Source organism: Ipomoea nil, unplaced genomic scaffold, assembly GCF_001879475.1.
Source record: "Ipomoea nil cultivar Tokyo-kokei standard unplaced genomic scaffold, Asagao_1.1 scaffold1576, whole genome shotgun sequence".
Classification (NCBI taxonomy): Eukaryota; Viridiplantae; Streptophyta; class Magnoliopsida; order Solanales; family Convolvulaceae; genus Ipomoea; species Ipomoea nil.
This window is the reverse complement of record NW_017618004.1, coordinates 3,036,462-3,059,737: the sequence shown is the minus strand read 5'-3', so window position 1 is coordinate 3,059,737 and position 23,276 is coordinate 3,036,462. Positions and strand designations below refer to the sequence as shown.

Genomic DNA, 23,276 nt, shown 5'->3' with positions numbered 1-23,276 from the left:
CGAATTTTAAATTCAATTCTAAAAGTCATGAATTCTAATTAATGGATTCCATTTTGCGATTGATGGCTTTATTGGACCAAACTCTCCATAAACTGCGTTATAATTTTGGGTAACACGCTAAATGAAATGGATTTTTTAAAGATTGAGATACTAAGAAAACCCTTCTTTTAGCATTCAAAAAAAAAAAAAAAAAAAAAAAAAAAAAAAAAAACCCTTCTTTAGCCAAAAGATAAATACAACACCCAATCAAACAATGGCCCAATAGGGGCTATTCTATGGGCATTTGCACTTGTTGCGACTATTGGGCGTTCTTTGGGTTGGCCGAGTTAAGTCCCTACTCTTCTGTTTGTATTGGCATGCGTTCTTTGCGTGCGACTGCTTTCTTCTCTTTGTATTGGCTTCATTTCCTTCGTTTCCTTCTTCTCTAGGTTGGAAACCTTTCCCCAAATCTGAAATTAGGTTTGTTCTTCGTGTTCTTCGCATATCACCGGGTAGTAAATATAATTTGCAGTTATTTTTTAATAATTAAAAAGACCGAATTACCCAACCAATATTTGATTTAAAAAGTCGAACGTCTTTCCGGCCAAATTTCATCGGCAATTTGGCCGGGAGGACCAAATCTGCTAAAAAATGATAGTTAAATGACTAAATTGTTAGTTTTAAAAGTCACGTACCTAAATTAACATACCCCTATAGTCACAGGACCAAAAGTGTAATTTGCTCAAAAGATAAATACAACACCCAATCAAACAATGGCCCAATAGGGGCTATTCTATGGGCATTTGCACTTGTTGCGACTGTGGGCGTTCTTTGGGTTGGCCGAGTTAAGTCCCTACTCGATTCGAGACATAGTGATGTGACTTACCATGCATGGATGTGATTAAATGGTTAATGTCTACATACTTATCACCAATTGGTTTTAAGTAGAATATGACAAACAGATAACAAAGAATTTTGTGGTTAAGCATGATTGACTTATGGTAGTCACATGATGAGTGACCCACTGAGAAGTGCCAAGAGGTATGCTAGGGGGTGCAACCATGCTTGAGACCCATGGTCGTAGTTGGTGTAGCCTAACACCTAGCCCATAGTCACGTAAGATGTGGCCACTTGGTTAGCCCTACTATTGCACCACGTGCACGGCACTGAGGGTCAGGGCTACAAGATTGTGCAAGGTGCAGCTTTCATGCTTGAGCCCCATGGTCGTCGTAAGTGTAGCCTCGTACCTAACCCACATGGTCACTAAGGTGTAACCTAGAGCCTGAGTCGCACGGGGCTACCGCGTGGCAGCTCAGGCCTTAGCCCCATGTCCGCTTTCACATCATGCCTCCCCATATTTCAACATTGTCTCACTTTAGCCCAAAATAATTGCACCATAACCCTTGTACTTCAACCCATGTCTCGCTTTGACCCCATCTCCCCCTTTTTTTTTGCATTCTAACCCCTAAACTTTCTCCCTTGTCTCACTTCGAACCCATCCCTCCAACTTTTGCACTCCACCCCTTGATCTTCACTCAACCTATTTTTGCACTTGTAACTTTTTTTCCCTTTTGGTCTAGGCCCCTAAACCTCACATATCGTTCCAATTACTATCTGGATCAAATTAACTCCTAGACCTTCACTTCTCGGGCCCGATCGACTTTGGACCTAGGTCAATTCCTCCATCACCTATAAATACCTTGTGTTAGATATAATATTTTGCACACTAGAAAACTCTATTTTTCTCGTCTACATACTCTCTCAACTCTCTCTAAATTTTGAAGTATTCACCTTCTATTAAAGTTCGTTGAAACTGATATATATGAGTGCTCAAATATATTCATTAGTAATATGTTGTATCATAGGAAATTGACGCTTTAACGCTCCTAGCACCTCAAGATGAAGCAAATTAATTTTAAGAAAATTGTACGTGCTACAAGCTTTGAATTTTTTTGTGATTACGGTGACTGGAATATTATATTTAGGAATATATTTTAAATTAAATTTCCATATGACCTCACAAGATTCACTCCCTCAATTACTTTTGTGTCTTCTTTATTTTATTTTATTTTATTTATTTTATTTGTCCCTCAACTATTTTTAGAGTGGCCTTTGTTAGATTCAAAAGAAAAAACAATAAAAGAAAACTTAAATAATAGGGGTATTGTGATTTTTTTTTTTCTTATTCTCTTTATATGAACAAAAATGCTTTGATAAACTTTGTACGAGCTCCTATATAAAACTCTAACATTTGTTTACTATTAGGTCGGAATTCAAAATTTGTTAAATAAACTTATTAGAATTCTGAAGACATTTGTCTTATGTAATGAGAACAAGTACGTAGATGAAATCAACATTTTATATTTACCCCTATAAGTTATGTTTTTTAAATTGATATTTCGTCCAAATTAATAGAATATTAACCCAAAAAAAAAATAATCAAAATCACTACTTTAAAATAACTAGGGACAAAAAATAAATGCGACAATAACTGGAAGATTAAGTCTATACTCGAGATATAATTAATTAACTCATGATCAAATATGTCATATTCCTTTTAACAATTAACTAATTATAACAATTCCATTAATTTCCTTCAAATATATATAGTATTGAATATTTGATGATGTACGTCTTAATCAATCATGAATTGTATATAATATATGAATTGAAGAATATATAGTGTTAGGAGCTAAAAGAATATGTAGCATTAAAAGTATGGATAGGATACTCACGTACACCTAGAAACCTATGTAGTATTTAGGAAACAAATTGAAAAAGACATAGGAAATATGGACATATTGTACATGACAATTGACTTATTAAGTTGTTGATTCCTGTCCTTTAGTTTTAGATTAAAGATTATGGGGAAACAGTTGTAGCAGGCAGGACCACTTGTTGTGTATCATGAATGAAGCTAAATGCCTTAAACACTCACTGTTTAATCTGTGCAATACACATATCCTCGTACTATACCAACCATATATGATATCATATTATTGTGTCTATCTAGGTTTGATTGGTACCAAAGTCATGAAAAGGAATAATTTTGTTTTTTCAATTCCTTCATCACATGATTTTGAATGGTACTTGATGACAAACCTGCTCAAAACTCTTTGAGAGAAAGCTCATTGTGAGATTTTTATTGATCGAGTTTTGCCTGATTTGGAAGAGAGAAAGGAGGAGAGGAAGTGTTGCGGATTGTTTGGTATACCTTAGGTTTTTGTATTGAAAAAAAAAAAAAAAAAACACACACACACACACACGTTAAAGAACTTGCACGCCCAGCAGAAACGTTAGAGTGGTTGTCAACTGGTGACCACTCTGACTTTTTATCATAAAATAAAAATAAGTGATAAACTTGAACCAAAGAGCATCTGGTAGTCCACCGGGTTCTTTTCACCCAATCATTTGATCTCATTGGATGGAGACAACGACCCCTATTAGTGTTTTTTTTTTTTTAAATCTTTTAAATTTTTTTGTTTAAAATTATTCAATTCATTTTATTTGTCAAGACAAATCATCATTATCTTTAAATAAAGCAAGTATACCTGTATGGAAACTAATCAATCAAATCTATAGTAATTCGCTAAATTGGTACGATTTGTAATTTTATTTGGTTTATTAACACTTTTGTCATGAGGATAATGATGGCTCATTTTGTGATAGCATTTTTGCACAAATAATCATGTTTACCATAACTACAATAGTAGCATCCAAATAGACTTCATATATTAAAGAAAGACATCCAAGTTTAGGGACAATTTTCACCTCCAACATTGCAACTATTTTAAAGTGATATTACATCACACTCAAAATCCCTACAAATTTATGTTAAAGGAAAAAGATTCATACCCTCACCCCACCCCCCACCCCCACCCCCCACACCAAAAAAAAAAAAAAAAAAAAAAAATCACAAAATATCCCATTTTTAGATTTGTCACTGTCATGTACAAAAATCCCAACTAATTCTGCTACATCTACATGCTATATGGACCCAAGATGCCTAACAAGCAGATTCATAGCAGAAGGAAAATTGCCCCAAAACCAATAGAATTTGGTTACCTATCTTGCCAAATATGGAAATATCAGACACAGAAATTGAATTTTAACCCAAGAAAACTGAAATGATTCATATTCAAATGCTCCTCTAGGATTTGCAGATCACCACAAAACATGGAAGTAGAGCTCTAGGATTGAGCAGATAAAGCTCCTCTATATTGGAATACAGACCTACTTTCCCAGCCAAGGAATCAAACCCAATCTGCCCAGCCATTTCTTGTATGTTCTCCAGAGGCCTATGCACCCGACCGGCTATTACTCTGCACACTATCAATGCCTTTCTTGGGGGCGGATCGCCCTCAGAGGCTTCTATGGACTCGAACGCTCTCCCACTTGTGGAAGTCGTGAAAACGCCTATTCCATCTTTGAGTTCGTTTTCGGTGGAAAACCCGTTCCTGATAATCTGGCAAACGTAGCATTTATCCGATGTGCAGAGGCTGCAGCCCCCACCTGTGCCAAGAGAGCACCCCACAGTTGTGCCATAGAATCTTAGAAGCTCATTGCCATCTGCAAGGCACCTCGGGTGTTTCTTGGGAAGTTTACTGGCCTTCATCTTTACCGCCTCCCTGTATTCTTCAAATCTTGCAAGAGTTTTCTGTGTATTGTGAACTTTCAACACCTTCTCGATCCGCCCCCCCTGGCTTTCCGATTTTAGCCAGCTTGACCGGCATATTATCTCAACGATTTTCCTTGACGAATCGCCCTCCAAAAGCTCAGTCACTGTGAAAATGTGAATAAACTCACAAATTGAGCAGTTGAGAAGTAATCAAATGGCAACCAAATAACCACAATCACTTGACTGAGTAATCTGAGAAATACTGTTTGTTTAACTATTTGTTCTAGGCGCCAACTACTATGTAGTGTGATGACACCTCTGTTACCATTCTAAATGGGTGGTCACAGTATCGAACCCCGTTTGTGGGGTATAGAGCAGATACTACCTTGTAAAGAATCATAAGTGTTTAAAAAGTTTTACATTTAATGATAACTTTATTGTTGATTCAATCAAGTAATGATAAAAGGAAATAAAAAGAAAAAAGGTCAAAGAAAGCTATGGCTTTTGAGCATGAAAGTTAGAAAGTGTGTTGAATAATGGAGTTGAGAAAGAGATGTTGATGCAGAAGATTACTGGAAAAAATATTAGGAAATGGGATTCAAAACTTTGGAATACAGACTAAAAAGCATTATTTTATTTAAAGAAAGGGAAAATGAAGAGCACTATCTAGGAGTGTTACCAGCATGCTTGGAAAGATGATGGGCTTCAAGAGCTTCCCATTTCCCAAATTGTTCTCCACATTTGTGACATGAAACTGATGAACATCCATTGCTATCTGTCTGAAGGGAAGTTCTGGGTTTTGAGGCAAAACCAATGCCTTCTTTTTCTCCAAAAGAAGCAGAATTAGTCCTCCTTGGAGGAGTGGCTGCTGGGTTCCTTTGAGAAGAGCTGAAATAGTGCATTGTATGGTGCCCTCCAGGGCCGGGTGTGCCCGGCATTAGAGTACCCACAAAAGAGCCACCGCCACCACCACCACCACCGCCACCAAGACCATCTGGGAAGCCACCAAAGCTTGTGATTCTGAGCTCACACCTGGAATTGTTACGAAGAACGACTTCATGGGTAATCGGGTTTAGGAACTCACTGCTCCCTATGGACCTTGGGCTACAACTTGGAGGCTTTTCCAGGTGTCTCTTGCTGCCATGGATGACATCTTTGAGGTTTGCTATAGACCTTGAACAACCAGACCTCCCTGGTTTCCTAGTAAGGATTGTGTTCAGCTCTTTCCTGGTTTTTGGATTATGAACTTCTGATGGCTCTGACTTACAATGCATAGATCTCTTCAAAGAAAACCAAACTGTTGGCATGTTCTTCTTCTCCCCCATCCACCCTTAATCACTTGTGGCATCAAAAGGCAATGATACCCTAACTTCTCTCACACAATTCCTCAAACAACTTTCAGGCAAAAGCTTATCCCTTTCCAAACCCATTATCTCTCTTTTCCTCCATGAAGCTCAGAAAAAGGTAAATAAAAGCATCAAAACAAAGTAAGATTTGGTTTCTTGCACTTGGCTGCCATTATTTCTTAAAAAGACCACCCTTTTTTTGTCACCAAAGAAAAAATGCATCCAAGAACTGCAGCAAAAACCATAAAACCAAAAACACTTTCTACCCACCTACTAGCACATTTTCAACACAACCATGACTTGGAGTAATGCTAGAGGCTGAAACCCCCCAAAATGTTAAAAAGGCAACAGAATGATGGAGGTTGAAATTCATGTTGGCCTAGGAATGCGTCCCTTAAAAGGACACCCAACATGATTATTATAGTTTTTGTTCCACAAACCTTAATTACATTTTCACAATTGAGAGATTTGAACTCATGACCTTTAACATGACTTTAATACCAAATTAAAGCATGTGCTACATCTCAACTAAAAGCCTAAGTTGATAGTTAAATTGCACATTAATGGTTATAGGTTCAACAGCTATAACTTTTGACCTAATGGTAAGCGTTTCCGGGTACCAGAGCAAATTGATCCTAACAATAAGAGTAAAGAATTAATTGGTTTTAGAAGTTTAGAAGGAAGGGGAAGCATGACAGGTAAGTGGATAGTGAGGGTCGAGACAGTTTTGGATGATAGTAATAAATGAGACTAACGGAGGAAGGAGCGCCATAGTTAAAGAATTCAGAAGCAGACACTGTGAATTAAAATCTGGATTCTGACATACATCACCTGCCTGTGGTCATTGGAATTCAATCAACTTTGCAATTTTGAATTTCTTTAATCAAATCTCAGATTGTTTATTCATACTTTGATTTCTTTAATGGAACTTCTTTTGTCTTCACAGCTGTATTGTATTACTGCTGCTTCAATTCTACCGTATGGCTAGACACAATTGAGAACAATCTCAACTCCGGGAAGAAATACAAAAAAGATATAAAAAAAAAAAAATTCAAAATATGCATGCACTCGAACAAATAAAAAAATTTATTAGCTTAATTTAAAATTAATAAATATTTAGTTGAATTTTTTTGGTGAAAAATTAAATAGTTGCATAAGTGTTAGAATTATATTATACACTCCCCATTTTATTTTGGGTGGGTTTCTTCTCTCCAATGAGATCATCACATGAATTCTTATTCATTAGACAGACCGGGTCAATACTAGAAAATGTAACATTAATTAAGAAAAAGAGTTAATTCCACCAGATGTCCTTTGTCTTTGGTGGCAATTCCAAATTTTGATTTCAGACTATTGTTTTTGTCATTTAACATTTCAGATTATTATTTTTGGACACTTTTAGTTTTTATCATGACTTTTCCTATTTTTAGTAACGACATTTTTGTTTCTTTATATTTTTCTTTTGTTATTTTTACGGTTTCAACTGGTTTAGTTGGTTTAGAACTTTACTAAAACGCGATTGAAAAATATGGTTACTAAAAATCATAAGTTACCTAAAGTTTTAAACCAGATCTGGGACGAGAAGGCGACCACTGTGGTGGCCTTCTCGCTAGAGAAGGCAACCCAAATCTGGGTTGCCTTCTCAAGTTGAGAAGGCGACCATTGTGGTGGCCTTCTCAACTGGAGAAGGAGGTCGCCGGAGAAGGCAAACGTTTTTGCCTGGAAATACGTCGAATCTTCAATGACCTATGATAACAGGTCATTTACCTGTATTTGGGCTTCATTGTATCAAAATGCATTGTTCATGGGTGTAATTGCACATTTAAAAAGTTGGAGGGGCTAATTAACTCTTTAGCAAAAGTTTGAGGGTCTATTTGACCATTTTCCTTTTATTTTATATGTTTGGATTAGTTTAATATTTGTGCATTACATTTATATATTTAGAAATTATATTTTAAATAGTCTAAAAACATAATAAGTCTTAATCAATGTTATATCATTGATTTATGTCCCTCTCTTTTCTATGCTAATAAATGTATACATTTTACTTTAAATGTTGTACAGTTCAATGTTATTAGACAAAATTGTCCCTACTACATTTTTGTTAGATAACACTACACTTACACTGTTATAACACCGTTACTTTTTTTAATTCTAACATTGAAAACTCCATCATTATTATCATGCACATATATCTATCATATCTTTTTCTTATTCTTTAGTTATCATTTTATTAAAATCATTATATAATCAATTTAATGGTTGATTGTATTTTAATTAAATTTCTATGAATGGTAAATCATATATGTGTGGGTATGCCAAGCACCTTGTGCTTAGATGATATCTTGATGGCTCCCCTTGAGAGAAGGTCACAGGATCAAACCCCGGTGGTGCAAAATTGACTCTTTGGGTTGCAGTAGTTAGAGAAAGTTATATATAATACCTTGTAATAGAATCAATAATAACGTAATAGGGTAGCTCAAGTGGTAAATGAGCTCTCTTTGTGGGGGAGAATTCCTAGATAACTTGGGTTTAATTCCTACAAGTGATGATCTCTTTTGGGCCAATTTTTGTGCCTCTCGAAGTGAACCGGGTGGACCGTGGACTTGGACCTTAATGTGTGGTTGATACAAAAAAAATATTGAATCAATAGTACTACAAAAAAATGTGTGTATATGATACATATATTATTTATATTTTAATATTAGACATGAATTTTCCCGCATCGCACATACAAAATGCTACTATTGAACATAAAAGTCAAACTACAAATTATAACAAATGGTAAGCATTTCTCAAAAAAAAAAAAAAAAATGGTAAACAGAAGCAAGACATAAAGAATAATTACTTTTTATATTTTATATATAACTCATAAAAACTTGTGTGATACTCCGTACAAATTTTAAAATTTGTAATGCTTGTTAGCGGAAAAAGGAAAAAAAAAAAAGAGTAGGTTATTACATTTTCACTAAAAAGTATTATTATTCATTCTCTATAAGACGGTCTTACACATGACCACAGTTTGAAGTAGCAATTTTTTTTTTTTTTTTTTGGTGAAAAAGTCCCTGCCCAAGGCGGGCTGACTCTTCTAGACCTAGCTCTATTGGTATCGGCAGAAAGGAGCCTCAAGATATCTTCAAGAAGAGCCTCTAAGACAGTCGTACTCATATCTTTAGTCTGACCAAGATTTGTCTAGAAATCAGCACATTTATTACCTTCTTTTATCACATAAGCGAACATCACTTCCTCAAAATTATAAGCAAGTAACCTGTAAATGGGCGTAATAAAAAAGTCATTTGAAGTAGTATTAATATAATTGAAACCATTAAATTTGATGTGGGATCATTAGAATATTAGGCTTGGACAATTGAGTTGATAGTTGAAGGGCTTGGAGTAGTTCATTGGGCCTGACAAAGCTCCTTAATTACATCTAGGGGAAGAGAGTCATGGAGCGTTATGCCATAGAATCGTGTTCACTATTCATAGTGAACACGATTTCAACGGTGTTAGTACACCGTTATTTTTTTTTTCTTAATTAATTGTGTGACTTTTTTTCTTCATTTTTACATTTTGCGGTTTCACTTTAATTTGAGGTGAACGATGATTTCGGACATTTATAAATTATGAATTCATGCTTGCACATTCACTTTGGAACCATGCCTACACATTCCCGTCCGAAATCACGGACATTCATAAATTATGAATCCATGCCTGCACATTCACTTTGGAACCATGAGATTATGAATTTTCAGTTATGAGCTTATGAATTTTCAGTTATGAGATTATGAATTTTCTGTTATGAGATTATGAACTTTCTGTTATGCGATTATGAATTTTCTGTTATGCGATTATGAATTTTTTGCCGTTTCACTTTAATTTGAGGTGAACAATGATTTCGGACATTCATAAATTATGAATTCATGCCTGCATATTCACTTTGGAACCATGCCTACACATTGCCGTCCGAAATCACGGACATTCATAAATTATGAAAATCCATGCATGCACATTCACTTTGGAACCATGCCTACACATTCACTTTGGAACCATGAGATTATGAATTTTCTGTTATAAGATTATGAATTTTCTGTTATGAGATTATGAATTTTCTGTTATGAGATTATGAATTTTCTGTTATGAGATTATGAATTTTATGAAAATTCATAATCTCATAAAAGAAAATTCATAATTTGATCAACGCGCGCCATTAACTCCACATCCGCGAATTTTTTTTTTTTTTTTTTGCCTAAAAACGACGTCGTTTGGCCTTGTGTTCACCATTCACGGTGAACACGTTTCCAGGGCATAATTTGCCGAGAGTCATATGTTATACGGCAAAATTATATCGTGCACCAGGGCGCATAATGTATTGTGCGCTCTAGTTAAAATGACGTCGTTTTGTATCTGATTTTTTTTTTTTGAAATTTTGTTTTCTATTTCTGTCGTTAACTTCTAAAATAAATCCCCTGTTTCGAATGTATAGAAGTGTATAGTAGAATACACATAAACTCATCATAACATAATACACATAATCTAACATCTAACATAATAAATAATACACATAAACTCTTAACATAAAAAACGACGTCATTTTGGGCATTGTGCGCCCTGGTGCACGATATAACGATTGTTGTTATACCATGGACCATTATTCACCTTGCAAGCTGGACCCTGGTCCTAAATTGTGTATTTTTAGTATTAGAATTGTGAACATTTAATATAAGGCTCCGTTTGGAAAACAGTAAAATGACTTGTGGAAAATGAGTCATTTTCCAAAAAACATTGTCCTTCCCGGTGTTTGGCTTCACAACGGAAAACTGTTTGTGTGTGTGTGTGTGTGTGTTTTGTTCATTTTCCAGAAAATGAGCAGGAAAATGAATAGAATTGTATACTTCAACGTTTTAATTCAATGATATTGCAAAAAAAGTTGTAGAAACCAGTTGCCCAGATTGGTTTTCCAGAAATTTCTGGCCCGGAAACCATTTTAGATGTCATATCTGGAAAAAATAGCCATCAAAAAAATATATTTTACTATCAGAGAAAATTATGGCTGGCGCAGTCGAAAAAATAAATTTGAAAAAAATACTTTCTGGACTCCTTTTTGTTTGATTTTTTTTTTTTTTAGAACCTATACTTATATAACTTGATATCTCCCCCCCCCCCCCCCCCCCCCCCCCCCAAAAAAAAAAAGTTTGGGTTGAAAACATGTTCCAGTAAATCAGTAATCACATAAAATTTCGTTAATTTCTTGTCAGTGTGTTGTTTATAAAATTTCTGTCTGACGCAGTTTAAGGTACAAATTTGAGAAAATTACTTCTAGGCCTTGGATTGTTATGAAAATTTTTGTGTATGTTCTAGACTTGCTGAACTTCATACTTGGAAAAATTTGTATCAAAATTCGTAATCAAATATTCCCAGAAAATTTCACAATCTATGTCAAAAAATTCTGAATTTTCTGTCAGTTACAGTTTCTTTTATATATATATATATATATATATATATATATATATATATATATATATATATATATATATATATATATTATTTTGTAAAATCCAACTATAACCTAATAAGTAATAACCATAACCCTTCCAAGTACCTTGCGCTCATATGGCATATAGTGACTTCTTACATGTGGGGGTTATGAGATTGAGCCTCAGTAGAGGCGTTGTTGACTCTTTGTGTTTTATTAGGTTGAGAAAGTATGTTTAAACAGATACTACAATGTAATAGAGTCAGTAGCATTCAAAAAAATAAAAATCATAACCCTAGTTTAATGTTTTAAAATTTTAGACTATGAAATACAAATATTTGTCCATAAAAAGTGAAATTTTCTCACTCTATAACCCCACATCCTAGTTGACATTTCACAAAATAGTAAAGGGGTAAATTTTGTTGGAATACTTGAGCGTATAATTGCTCAAAATAGTAAAGGGGTAAATTTTGTTGGAATATTTGAGCGTATAATTGCTCACGAGTCGCAACTAACTAGAAGAATATACGTATAGTTGTAGGCTTTCAAGCATACCCCACGATTGGGTCGAAACTTACATCCTTTTGAAGTATAGTAAAACGTGCAGTGGTGAATAATGTAAGTATAGAATGCGTTATGCATATGGGGAGTTATTATGTGTGGCATTCGTCTCTTGACTGGCTACCATTCTCCATTACAAACTTTCAACGTCACATGTTTTGTCTCACTTATACAAACACCCTCATACATTGGAGCTTTAATTTGCTTAATTACCCTTCTCCAAGATTATTCTAACTTTCAAATAAATTTTAAGGATATTTTTATACAAAAAAACGAAATTTCTTGTCTAAAATACTCTCATATCTCAACTCAATAGAATTATAGAGAGATTTTAAGAAAATTTAAACTCTAGAGTATGAGTGACTTATTTCTTATGTGACTTGTAGACAATATTATACATATTTGTACGTAGACTAAGCAACTTTACTAGTTCAGTAATTTTGTATAGTTAGTTGATAACCAAATTACTAATACAACAACAGACAGTAAAGATATCTATGCCTATATAAAAAGGACCATTAAAAAATAAATAAAATAAATAAAAAATAAAAATTTTCCACTTTAGACCTAAGAATGTTGCATACAAGAGATCTTAATTTTGAAGTTTTTTGAGGAAGGGCGTTTGTATTTACATTGTAAATTAATTACGGAGACACAGGTCAAATGGACCATATGGTCCAATAGGCCCATGGTTATCGGTTTAAGTTTTGGACCAAAGAAGTCGGCCCACATGACAGGTGCGTTATGTTGTGAGTGTGCACCATGCAAGGTGTACACAGAATTGGGTTCATAATTTCTATACTATAGATTCATAATTTCTATACTATAAATTTATAATTTTTATACTATAGATTCATAATTTTTATACTATAGATTCATAATTTCTATACTGTAGATTCATAATTTCTAAACTGTAAATTCATAATTTCTATACTGTAGATTCATAATATCTGTACTGTAGATTCATAATATCTGTACTGTAGATTCATAATTTCCAAACTGTATAGTTATCAAATTATGAACATATAGTTCTGTGATTTGTGAATACAGAGTTCAACAATTGAGAATATGAACATTGAAAATTATGAACATAAAGTTTTGTAATTGTGAATATAGAGTTCAATAATTATGAATCTATAGTATAGAAATTATGGATCTATAGTATAGAAATTATGAATCCAATTGCATGTGCACCAAGCATGATGCACACGGTTGCACAACATAATTTGCCTGTCATTTATAAGAAAATGACGCTGATAGGAAAGTTTAGGAGAATTTTGATTAAATTTAGGGTGTGTTTGGAAATTCAAACAATTATTTTTGAAAAATTTTTTATTCTTATTTTTAATGTTTGGTAAAGAGTGAAAAATGAGTATTTATTCAAAGGAAAATGACCTTTTTTTTTTTTTTTTTTTTTTTTTTAGAAGTCGTTTTTCAATTTTTACACCAACAACTCACCCACCACCATTGTCACCACAATCGTAACTACCCCCACTACATCACCTGAAATATTCATAAAAAATCATCGTATGAGAGCTAAATAATTACATAATTAATATAAAGAAAATTTTCATGATTTCATGAAGCTTTTACTGCATAAACCTGGCTTTAATTCACATACATATTGATACAGAGCAACATAGTCAGTATTATGTAGAACATGAATACTTACTCGACTGAAATCGCCGCCACTGTCAAATTCATTCAAGCTTGAAATTGATTGTTTGATGCAGAAGTTGTTGGAGATAATGAACCACAATCGATTTAATATCCGTAAAATAATATTTATATATATACACACGAAATATATATAAAATATTATTGGATATATATATCCGAAATATATATATACACACAAATATATATAAGACGGACCCAACGGTTATATATAAATGTATATCTACGAAAAAGATATACCAATATATATCAACCAAAAGAAAATATAATCCTTAGATTATAATTCCAATTTAACAAGAAGGAACGGATTTTTGCTTAAAAGCATAATCCAAAACAAGAAAGAAGGAGAAGAAAGAAAGAAATGTACGAGTTAGGCAAAGTGTCTGTCTTTCCTTAAAACCTTATTTGCCACCTCCCAAAAGTGCTAGGAGCGTTGTGGCCTAGGTTTCCCAGGATAAAACGTACAACGGTTCGACGTTTGAGCACCCAAACGAACGAACCCGGCAAACTAGAGCACGGGCAAAACACAGTAGCAAGAAAGGTGTAGGAGCAGAGTTTTGGAGCTGGGAAAAACAGAATTTTCTGTGTTGTGTGTGTTGTTCTCCCGTGTAGAAACACTGCTGCTACCCTCCTTCTTATATAGGGACGTAGGACATCAAATAGCATTTAACTAGCAGCTGGTCTTTAGTGCAGATTTAATTCTGTAACGGATGAATTAAATTTCCAACTGTCCAGAGACGTTCGACCAGGTGGGCACGAATGCAGGTGCCGGCGCACATGATCTCGTTTCTAGTTGGAATTTGATTTGCACCCCCCCCCCCCCCCCCCGCGCGAGAGAGCCTCTATGCTATACAATTCTACAAGCTTTAAAAAAGCTCTTGTATAAAAGGGGGGTGAAATCCTCTTTCCAAATCAATGTGGGACAAAGCTCACTTTTCCCTTTATTTTTCCAACTCAATGGGTCTACTTTGAGAATCAATATCTCATTCACCCATTATCCGTTTTGAGCGTACAATATATCAATCTCTTCGTCTCACTACGAAGAACCCGAATCCACTTTGACCCGATCCAAATCGGAAGTGGACCCCACTGATAATTGTATCACAAAATAGCCACTTAACATGTCATTTTATGCCATTTTAATGCTATTTTTTCAACAGAAGTCACCAATTGCATTTAATTGGCCAACATCTGCTGTGACTTCATCAACTTTGCGGAGTATTGAAGCAAACATATGATTCGAAGGAGTGACAACGATTGGTTGAGTCTCACAAACAAAAATCTTTAATTCCTAAGACATTTAATTAATATGTACTGCTTGCCTTTTCAATTGATTTCATCACTATTAGTGGTGGCTCCTGCTTAATAAGAATAATGTTTCTAGTTCAATCTTCTTTATTTTGTCAAATGCAAAAAATTTAGTAAAATTGCAGCTTCATACAAACCAGATTTCAGGATTAATTCCTCTAGAGTTGGAGAATTATTCAAGCTTCAAGTGTTTTTTTTTTCTTTGGTTGGGCGAATCATATTGAAGGTAGTGTGTATCATTGTTTGCTCCCTTTAGCTTAACCCTCTCCCAGATAAAAGTAAAAGTGATAGCCGATTATACGATTATGACCCTTATGGTGTGTTGTGAAAATTTATATGGCCATGTTTGGTAAATGACGGTTAACTGATAGCCGTTAGCTGTTAGCTGATTGAGTTAATTATATGGTATAACTAATTGATAACATTAGCTGATTGTATAAAGGTGTTTAGTAAATTAGCTGTTAGTTGATAGCTATTTGATATAATTTATTTTCTCAAAAAGTTTATTGAAAAAGTTACTTTGAGCAACTTTTTGAATTTTAGCATTTTGAAGTTGCAAAAAACTAATTAATCAAACACTTATATTGATTTTTTTTAATCAAATCCTATAATTAATAGTGATTAAATAAACTAAAATTAGTTGATAAACTAACTATTTTAAATAAATAGGCTATATCTTTTTAGTTTATAATATAATAGCGAGCTATAATGAGTCGTTATATCATAGACCGCGGTAAAAAACGGCGCCGTTTCTTTAAGTAAAGAAACGGCCCGCCGTTATAGTTAACGGAGTCCGCTTGTTTGGTGTATTAAACACCAACTGACACTATAGTATATCTAAACCGACACTGCAGTTATATCAAAATGATACTGTAGTTATAGTGAAATGGTACTGCAGTGTATATAAAATGAAACTGAATAACATTTCACATATTTGAGTGTATATTGTACAATGAAGTTGTAATTATATCAAAATGATCATGTAGTTGTGTTTTAATGAAACTATAGTGTATATAAAATAAAATTCAATAACATTTTCACATATTTGAGTCTATAAATATCGAATGAAACTATAGTTATATCGAAATGAAACTGTAGTTGTGTTGAACTAAAACTGCAGTGTATACAAAATGACACTGAATAACAGGGTTACTTTTTGCAAAAGGGTGCGAAACGACGGAAAACAAACACCGTTTCTTTTCATTTAAAAAAAGGACGCGCGGTGCATGATATAATTTGCCAGTTATAATTGTTCTCCTATGGCTAGTTTGATGTCGTGTTTTGGGTCATTATTTTCGTTGGGCTGACTAGACCTATTGAACCTTTGAGCCTATACCATCACAATTTGACAAATTATACAATTAAGTATGGTCTACATTGCAATATAAACTATAAATAAATGTTTGTTTTTAATATATATATATATATATATATATATTATAAATTTATTATTAATGTACTAAATGTTCATTTTTATTATAACATACTAAATAATGGACATTCAGTATACTAAAAATGAACCTTCAAAAATCAACATTCAATATACTAAAAATGAATATTATGTTAGCGGTGCGCGTACAAAATCTACCATGGTTATATTTCACAAATCTTTAAAGTGATAAGTTTTAGTTATAATATTTGATTAGTATAGAAAAAGAATTTATAATTTTTGTTTAATAATAACGTAGTCAGTTTAATAACAATATGGATCTGTTTGGCAGAGCTTATTTAGGAGCTTATAACTTATTTTAAGATACTAATAAGCTATAAGCCCTGTTTGGTAATGTTCCTAAAATAAGCTTCGAGCTTATAACTTTTCAGCTTTCAGCTCCTAGCTTATAGCTTTTCAGCTAGGTTTGCCAAACAGAACCTATATATTTGTATATATACACAATTAATATATGTATTATATATACACATATGATTTAACATTCATATTTATATTCCTTTAGTCTCATTTTATCTGTCATACTTATTATTTACTAATCAAATTAATTATTTTTTATTTACTTATTTCTATTAGCATTTTCTTATAATTTTAAAATTTAATTTTTTATGTTTAATGATACTTTGAATGTAGTTTTTAAATATATAAATTTTACATACTAATTCTAAACTTTTTTTTTTGGATGCTACTGGCTCTATTACAATGTAGTATCTGTTCATATACTTTCTCAACCTACTGAAACACAAAGAACCAATAACGCGTCTAACCCGGATACTATTAGACCATATAGTCTTGGTTACTAATTATAAACTTAATATTATAAAAAATTAAATTGTAAATAATTTTAATGTAAGTCTTATTAACTGAACTCGACATATAAAATGTGATGGGGTATTTAATTAAAATATAATCTATAATTAAATTAATTGTTATATGATGCATATAATTTAATAAAATAACAATTAAAGAATAGAAAAATGATATATTATAGATGCATGTGAATGGTAATAGTGATGAATTTATACAATATCTATACTATATATAAAAACAAAATCTTGGAATTTTAACTTCCCAACCAATTCCTAAAAAATCTCTCTTCCTAATAAAATATATTGATTTCTACTTTCCCATTCGTACAATAATTCTGCGTTAAAATTCTATTCTAATTTTATAAAATAGTGTAATACAATCTATACTTCTATACTATATATAAAAACAAAATCCTGGAATTTTAACTTCCCGCCCAATTCCTAAAAAATCTCCGTTCCTAATAAAATATATTGATTTCTACTTTCTCATTCGTACAATAATTCTGCGTTAAAATTCTATTCTAATATTATAAAATAAAATAGTGTAATACAATCTATACTATATATAAAAACAAAATCCTGGAATTTTAACTTCCCACCCAATTCCTAAAAAATCTCCCTTCCTAATAAAATATATTGATTTCTACTTTCCCATTCGTCAATAATTCTGCGTTAAAATTCTATTCTAATATTATAAAATAGTGTAATACAATCTATACTATATATAAAACAAAATCCTGGAATTTTAACTTCCCGCCCAATTCCTAAAAAATCTCTCTTCCTAATAAAATATATTGATTTTTACAATAATTCTGGGTTAAAATTTTATTGTAATATTATAAAATTGTGTAATACTATTTCTATTTTAATCTATATCTATTTTATATATCAGTGTTGCAAAAATCCTGTCGCTGGCCGCGGCGAGGAAGGCCGGAATCGGCCTCCTCAGCGGCCGCCTCGCCGGCTGAACCAGCCTTTAATTTTTATTTTTTGTTTTTTAAGTTGCAAAGTGTCAAAAGTTCGACAAGACATAACTTTTGATTCCGTTGTCCGTTTTGGACAAATGTTTTTTTGAAATTGCGTATTTTTTCTAGATCTATCCACCGCAAACTGCCTTAGGCGGTTTGACCCACCAATTTCTAAAAAAAATACTTTATTAAAGAGTTTCTAAGAAAAAACTATGAGAACCTTATGTTTCATTAATGAATTTTTAAAATTTTTAATTAAATAATTGTCCCGTGCATTATTTAATAATCTTTCTTTATAATTGGTCAAATTATTTAATTATGGTAAATTTGGGAATAATTAATGATGGTAATAGAAATCCTAGAAGAATATAGAATTGAACAATATTTAATTATTGTTATATTATTATTGTGACTCACGGAATACAAGAGTTAATGTCATTTTGGTTCTAGACTTATTGGGGCATTGACACTTTTCATCGTCCATAATAAAAATTGCCACTTAGTAACCACTGTTATTGATCGTTGGACAGTTTTGATCCTCCGTCAATGACGCCGTTTGTTGACCGTGAATTAGCAGGGTTTTTCTGTCTTTTTATGTTCTAATTCTTGTATTTCTCCATTCATTGGTCACTGCTACATCCATTTCTTCAAACTGAGGTTATCCGCTTCAGTCCTTTCTAACATTAAGAAACCATCTTCACCCAACTAACAATCACGAATTTTACATTTGACATCAATCTCAAGATAATGGAAACAAGTGCAGTTAGAATAGAAAGGGCGTTAGTCCATGCTTGTGGAAATTTTGTCGAGCATACAACATAACTAGCAAAGTCAGGAATATCACCCAACCCCTCCCCTAACCTTTCTGCATCAACTATAATAGGTATGCCCCTACTCTTTGCCTCCTGCACTACAATCAAAGCAGTCTCATGCAGCCTTCCATCTAAGTAGACAATATTTACTCCAAGCGCTGAAGACAATTTTGATTTGGGTATGTAGACCCTCAGATATTATGGGTGGATATCTTGGAGCGAAAATGCATGTGCGAGTTTTTTTTTTTTTTGTTTGTCAACAATGACATATGTGAATGGTGAGTTTCCTCCTTTGGACACCACCATAAAAGATGTATCAACACCATCCCTTTCAAGCTCATCAAGTATTCTTTCGCCATGCGAGTCATCAGCAACCTTAGATATGATCCTTGGATTAAGACCAAGACAAATTTTATCATCCGGGTTTTATCAAAGCATTGCCAGCGTTACCACCTCCTTGAACCTCAAAGCTGGTGCTCCGAATTTTATCATCCGGGTTGGGGAATGAAGCTACAGCAACCATGAAGTCAACACCGGCCATTCCAACACCTCAGACAATGCGATTTTTGGGGAGCGGCGGATTCCACATTTTCAGCTTGAAACTTCAATGAATTTCAGGTAGAATAACAGAGTAGAGTTTTAGAGGTTGTGCACCAAGTAGTTGTGGTCAGAGAGAGAGAGAGAGAGAGATGGGAAGGATAGTTGTGGTCAATATGGAAGGGAGGACTTACAGGTGCAAATTCTACATCACACCATCTACAACTACAACTGCTATTTACCATAGGAGGGTTCGCCGACCTGCTGCCCTCTCTGCTTCGCCGGAACCAAAAATCACTGGTGAAGGCCCCAACCTCGCCGGATCTGGTGCTGCACTGCCAGATCTGCCTTACTGGTCCGTCGCCGGAAGGAGTTACTGCCTCGTATGCTCGCCGCCGTACCCACAACTCGCCGGAGAAGAACCTCGCTGCTACTCACTACCGTCAGTTACAACAATTCCATTCCGTGCATCGCACGGGTGAAAATACTAGTCTAAAGTAAAAAATATATTTTAACCAGTCGGTTATGAAAAAAACAACCCTATTTTAATATAATAAATTTTCTATGTAGTAACAAATACGGAGTAATGGAGTATTCGAATTTTAGATTAAATAACAATAAATTAGCATAAACCCGAGTTTTTCTCTAGAAACCTTGATCCATATCTCTGCCGTTAATGTCAATCTTATCCAACGGTAGGAAAGATCGATCCGCGTACTTCACCCTTATTGGTCCAATTTGAAATACGCGAGTCTTATTTAAAGACTACTTTCCTCTCATCCCTCTCGTAAACCCTGCAATTTATTCTCTGCGTTTTCTCTCTCTAGACTAGAAATAGCTCACCGATTAAAGCTTCTCTTTCTCGATCTTTGCCGCCTGAATATCTAAAGAGATGGCCGGCCGTGGAAAGACTCTTGGTTCCGGAGCTGCGAAGAAGGCTCAGTCACGTAGCAGCAAAGCCGGGCTCCAGTTCCCCGTCGGTCGTATTGCCCGTTTTCTCAAGGCCGGCAAGTACGCCGAGCGTGTTGGAGCCGGTGCTCCCGTCTATCTCGCCGCCGTGCTCGAATATCTTGCCGCCGAGGTAAATTCCGGATCCCTAAAACCTTTCCCCTCTCTTTTCCCCAATTTCTGCTTCTAGGGTTTATTTACTCCAGTTTTCGATTTTGGTTCGGATTTTGGTTCTGACGAATGAGTTGACCGTTTTAGGTCCTGGAATTGGCCGGAAACGCAGCTCGGGACAACAAGAAGACGAGGATTGTGCCGAGGCATATCCAATTGGCAGTGAGGAACGACGAGGAGCTGAGCAAACTGCTGGGGGATGTGACGATAGCCAATGGCGGCGTGATGCCCAACATCCACAACCTTCTGCTCCCAAAGAAGGCCGGCGGGTCATCAAAGCCCGGCGCCGATGAGGATTAGACGGAGAGAGGAGGGGATTTGGTTGTTGTTTTGTGTTAGGTTAGAATCTGATTACGTAGATCCTTTGTTGTTGCTATAATTTTTAGCAGGTTTTTTGTTTTGTTTTTGTTTATACAAGTGAATGAATGGAAGAATGAAAAATGGAAACTATTTTCTTTTTAAACCTCTTCTTATACATAGCATAGTTTCAATGAAGCTTTCGAAGTTCCTATTATCATTCATTCTATTTATCAAAGTACACCTTCAGGTTATTATTATTATTGAAAACATCAGTATTATTATTTTTAATATAAGGTAAAAATATTGAATAATGAGAATCTTTATAAAGGAACAAAGGTCAAATAGATTGGGGCATGTCTCCTGGAATAAAAATAGAGTGGCAAGTATGTTAGTTAAGAAAACAATTATTGGGAACAACTAGTTCTTGACTTGTTGAGGAAAGACTTCTTGTGGATTCCTTTCTCATGTTGTGCTGACTACTGGGGTTTTCTTTCCTATTAGAAAAGAAAAGAAAAGGTCAAATAGATTAGAAATTATACATGAAATTGTAATTGCGCTATCAATTTTTTTAAAAAATGGAACTATAATTGGGTTAGAGCGTTCACAATTGTTGTAATTTTTTGAAGAGTTTTCTTTGTCTAGGAAGTTTGTGGTTGATTATCTCACATTTTGATTGTAGATTTAAGAAGATAAAAATTTAATTTAAAAGAAATCACAAATTGCTTTAAATGAGAGTGTAAATTTTAAATTTTCAATTTTACCCTTCATTTTAATACTAGCTTAACGACAAAGCTAACAAATAATCATTTTGACTTAAAATTTAAAAATTGAAAGACTATTTTGAATAAATTAAAAATTTAAGGGATCAATTTGAAAAAATGTCATAATTGGTAGACCATTTTGAGAATTAACTCTTTTGAATTATTACTAAGGTTGAAATTGTAATTTCTCAAGCTTCACCCAATCACCCCTAGTTTACTCTTCTTTCTATCTAAATTTAGATCACAGGATTGAACCCGATAAGAGGGCATTGACTCCTTAGATAGTAATAATTAGAGAAAATATAAAATTGATACTACATTATAATAAAATTAATAGTATTTAAAAGAAAAATTAGTTACATGCAAGAAAATTTACTCAAAACAAGTGAAATCCTCTCACGCTCTATTTCCCTTTCATTTAAAATATTGACAGCACGGTTCACGGAATGAATTTTGAGGTAATAGGAATGCTATTCCATAAGGAATGGAATAGGCAAGGAATAGAATAGGAATTGTATTCTATTGTTTGGTTCGCGGAAGGAATAGACTTTATGACTTATATTACAGTGTTTGGTTGATTTAAGGAATAGAACTAAAATATGTTTTAAAAGACATAAATACCCTTATAAAAATATGTGATGGTGGCGGTGGCGATGGTGGCGGGGGTGGCGGCGGCGGTGGTGGCGGCGGCGGTGGTGGTGACGGTGGTGGTGATGGTGGTGGTGGCGGTGGTGCTGGGGTGGTAGTGGTGGGGGCGACGGTAGCAGTGGTGGGGGCGACGGTGGTGGTGGTGACGGTGACGGTTGTGGCAGTGGTGGTGGGGGCGGCGACGGTTGTGGCGGTGGTGGTGATGGTGGTGGCGGTGGTGCTGCTGGGTGGTGGTTCTGGTGGCGGTGGCGACGGTGGTGGTGGCGGTGGTGGTAGTGGTGGTGCTGGGGTGGTAGTGGTGGTGATGGTGACAGTTGACGATGACGGTTGTGGTAGTGGTGGTGGGGGTGGCGACGGATGTGGCGGTGGTGGTGGTGGCGGCAGCGGCGGTGGCGGTGGCGATGGTGGTGGTGGCGGTGGTAGTGGTGGTGGTGGCGGTGGCAGTGGTGGTGGCAGCAGCGGCGGTGGCGGTGGTAATGGTGGTGGTGGCGGTGGTAGTGGTGGTGGTGGCGGTGGCAGTGGTGGGGGCGGCGATGGTGGTGTTGGTGGTGGCGTCGACGACGACGGTGGTGAAATATGAAAAATTTATATATAGGATAATAAAATTAGGTTAAAGAAAGGGGTAAAAAAGGAAATAGATTCTAAAATCTATTCCTGAGCGTTCAGTAATAGGCTAATACCAGGGGGGCCCTAGTAATAGCTATTACCTTATTTGAGGTAATAGGCTATTACCAGGAATATTATTCCTGGTAATAGAAATGGTTACCAAACAACGGAATAGGCCTATTACTGGGAATGCTATGCCATTCCCGGCCTATTCCGTGAACCAAACGGGCCATGAATGATACAAAAGATTCATGGAATAACATCTTAGTTCAAAACAAAGAGAATTTTGAATAAATTTTCTCGTATT

At 34.8% G+C, this 23,276-nt stretch overlaps 2 protein-coding genes across 2 annotated transcripts; one reads left to right on the top strand and one right to left on the bottom strand.

Annotated features, from left to right (window-relative positions):
* Positions 1-4,022: 4,022 nt before the first annotated feature.
* LOC109190250 lies at positions 4,023-6,372 on the bottom strand. Its single transcript, XM_019340718.1, has 2 exons — positions 5,277-6,372; positions 4,023-4,761 (listed from the first exon to the last, which is right to left on the bottom strand). The coding sequence occupies exons 1-2, from the start codon at positions 5,920-5,922 to the stop codon at positions 4,130-4,132; spliced, it is 1,278 nt and encodes a 425-aa protein (XP_019196263.1). The 5' UTR covers positions 5,923-6,372; the 3' UTR covers positions 4,023-4,129.
* A 13,931-nt stretch (positions 6,373-20,303) lies between these two features.
* Positions 20,304-21,101, top strand: LOC109190234 (histone H2A.6-like). Its single transcript, XM_019340694.1, has 2 exons — positions 20,304-20,616; positions 20,742-21,101. Exons 1-2 carry the CDS (start codon positions 20,428-20,430, stop codon positions 20,952-20,954), a joined length of 402 nt encoding a protein of 133 aa, XP_019196239.1. The 5' UTR covers positions 20,304-20,427; the 3' UTR covers positions 20,955-21,101.
* Positions 21,102-23,276: the final 2,175 nt, after the last annotated feature.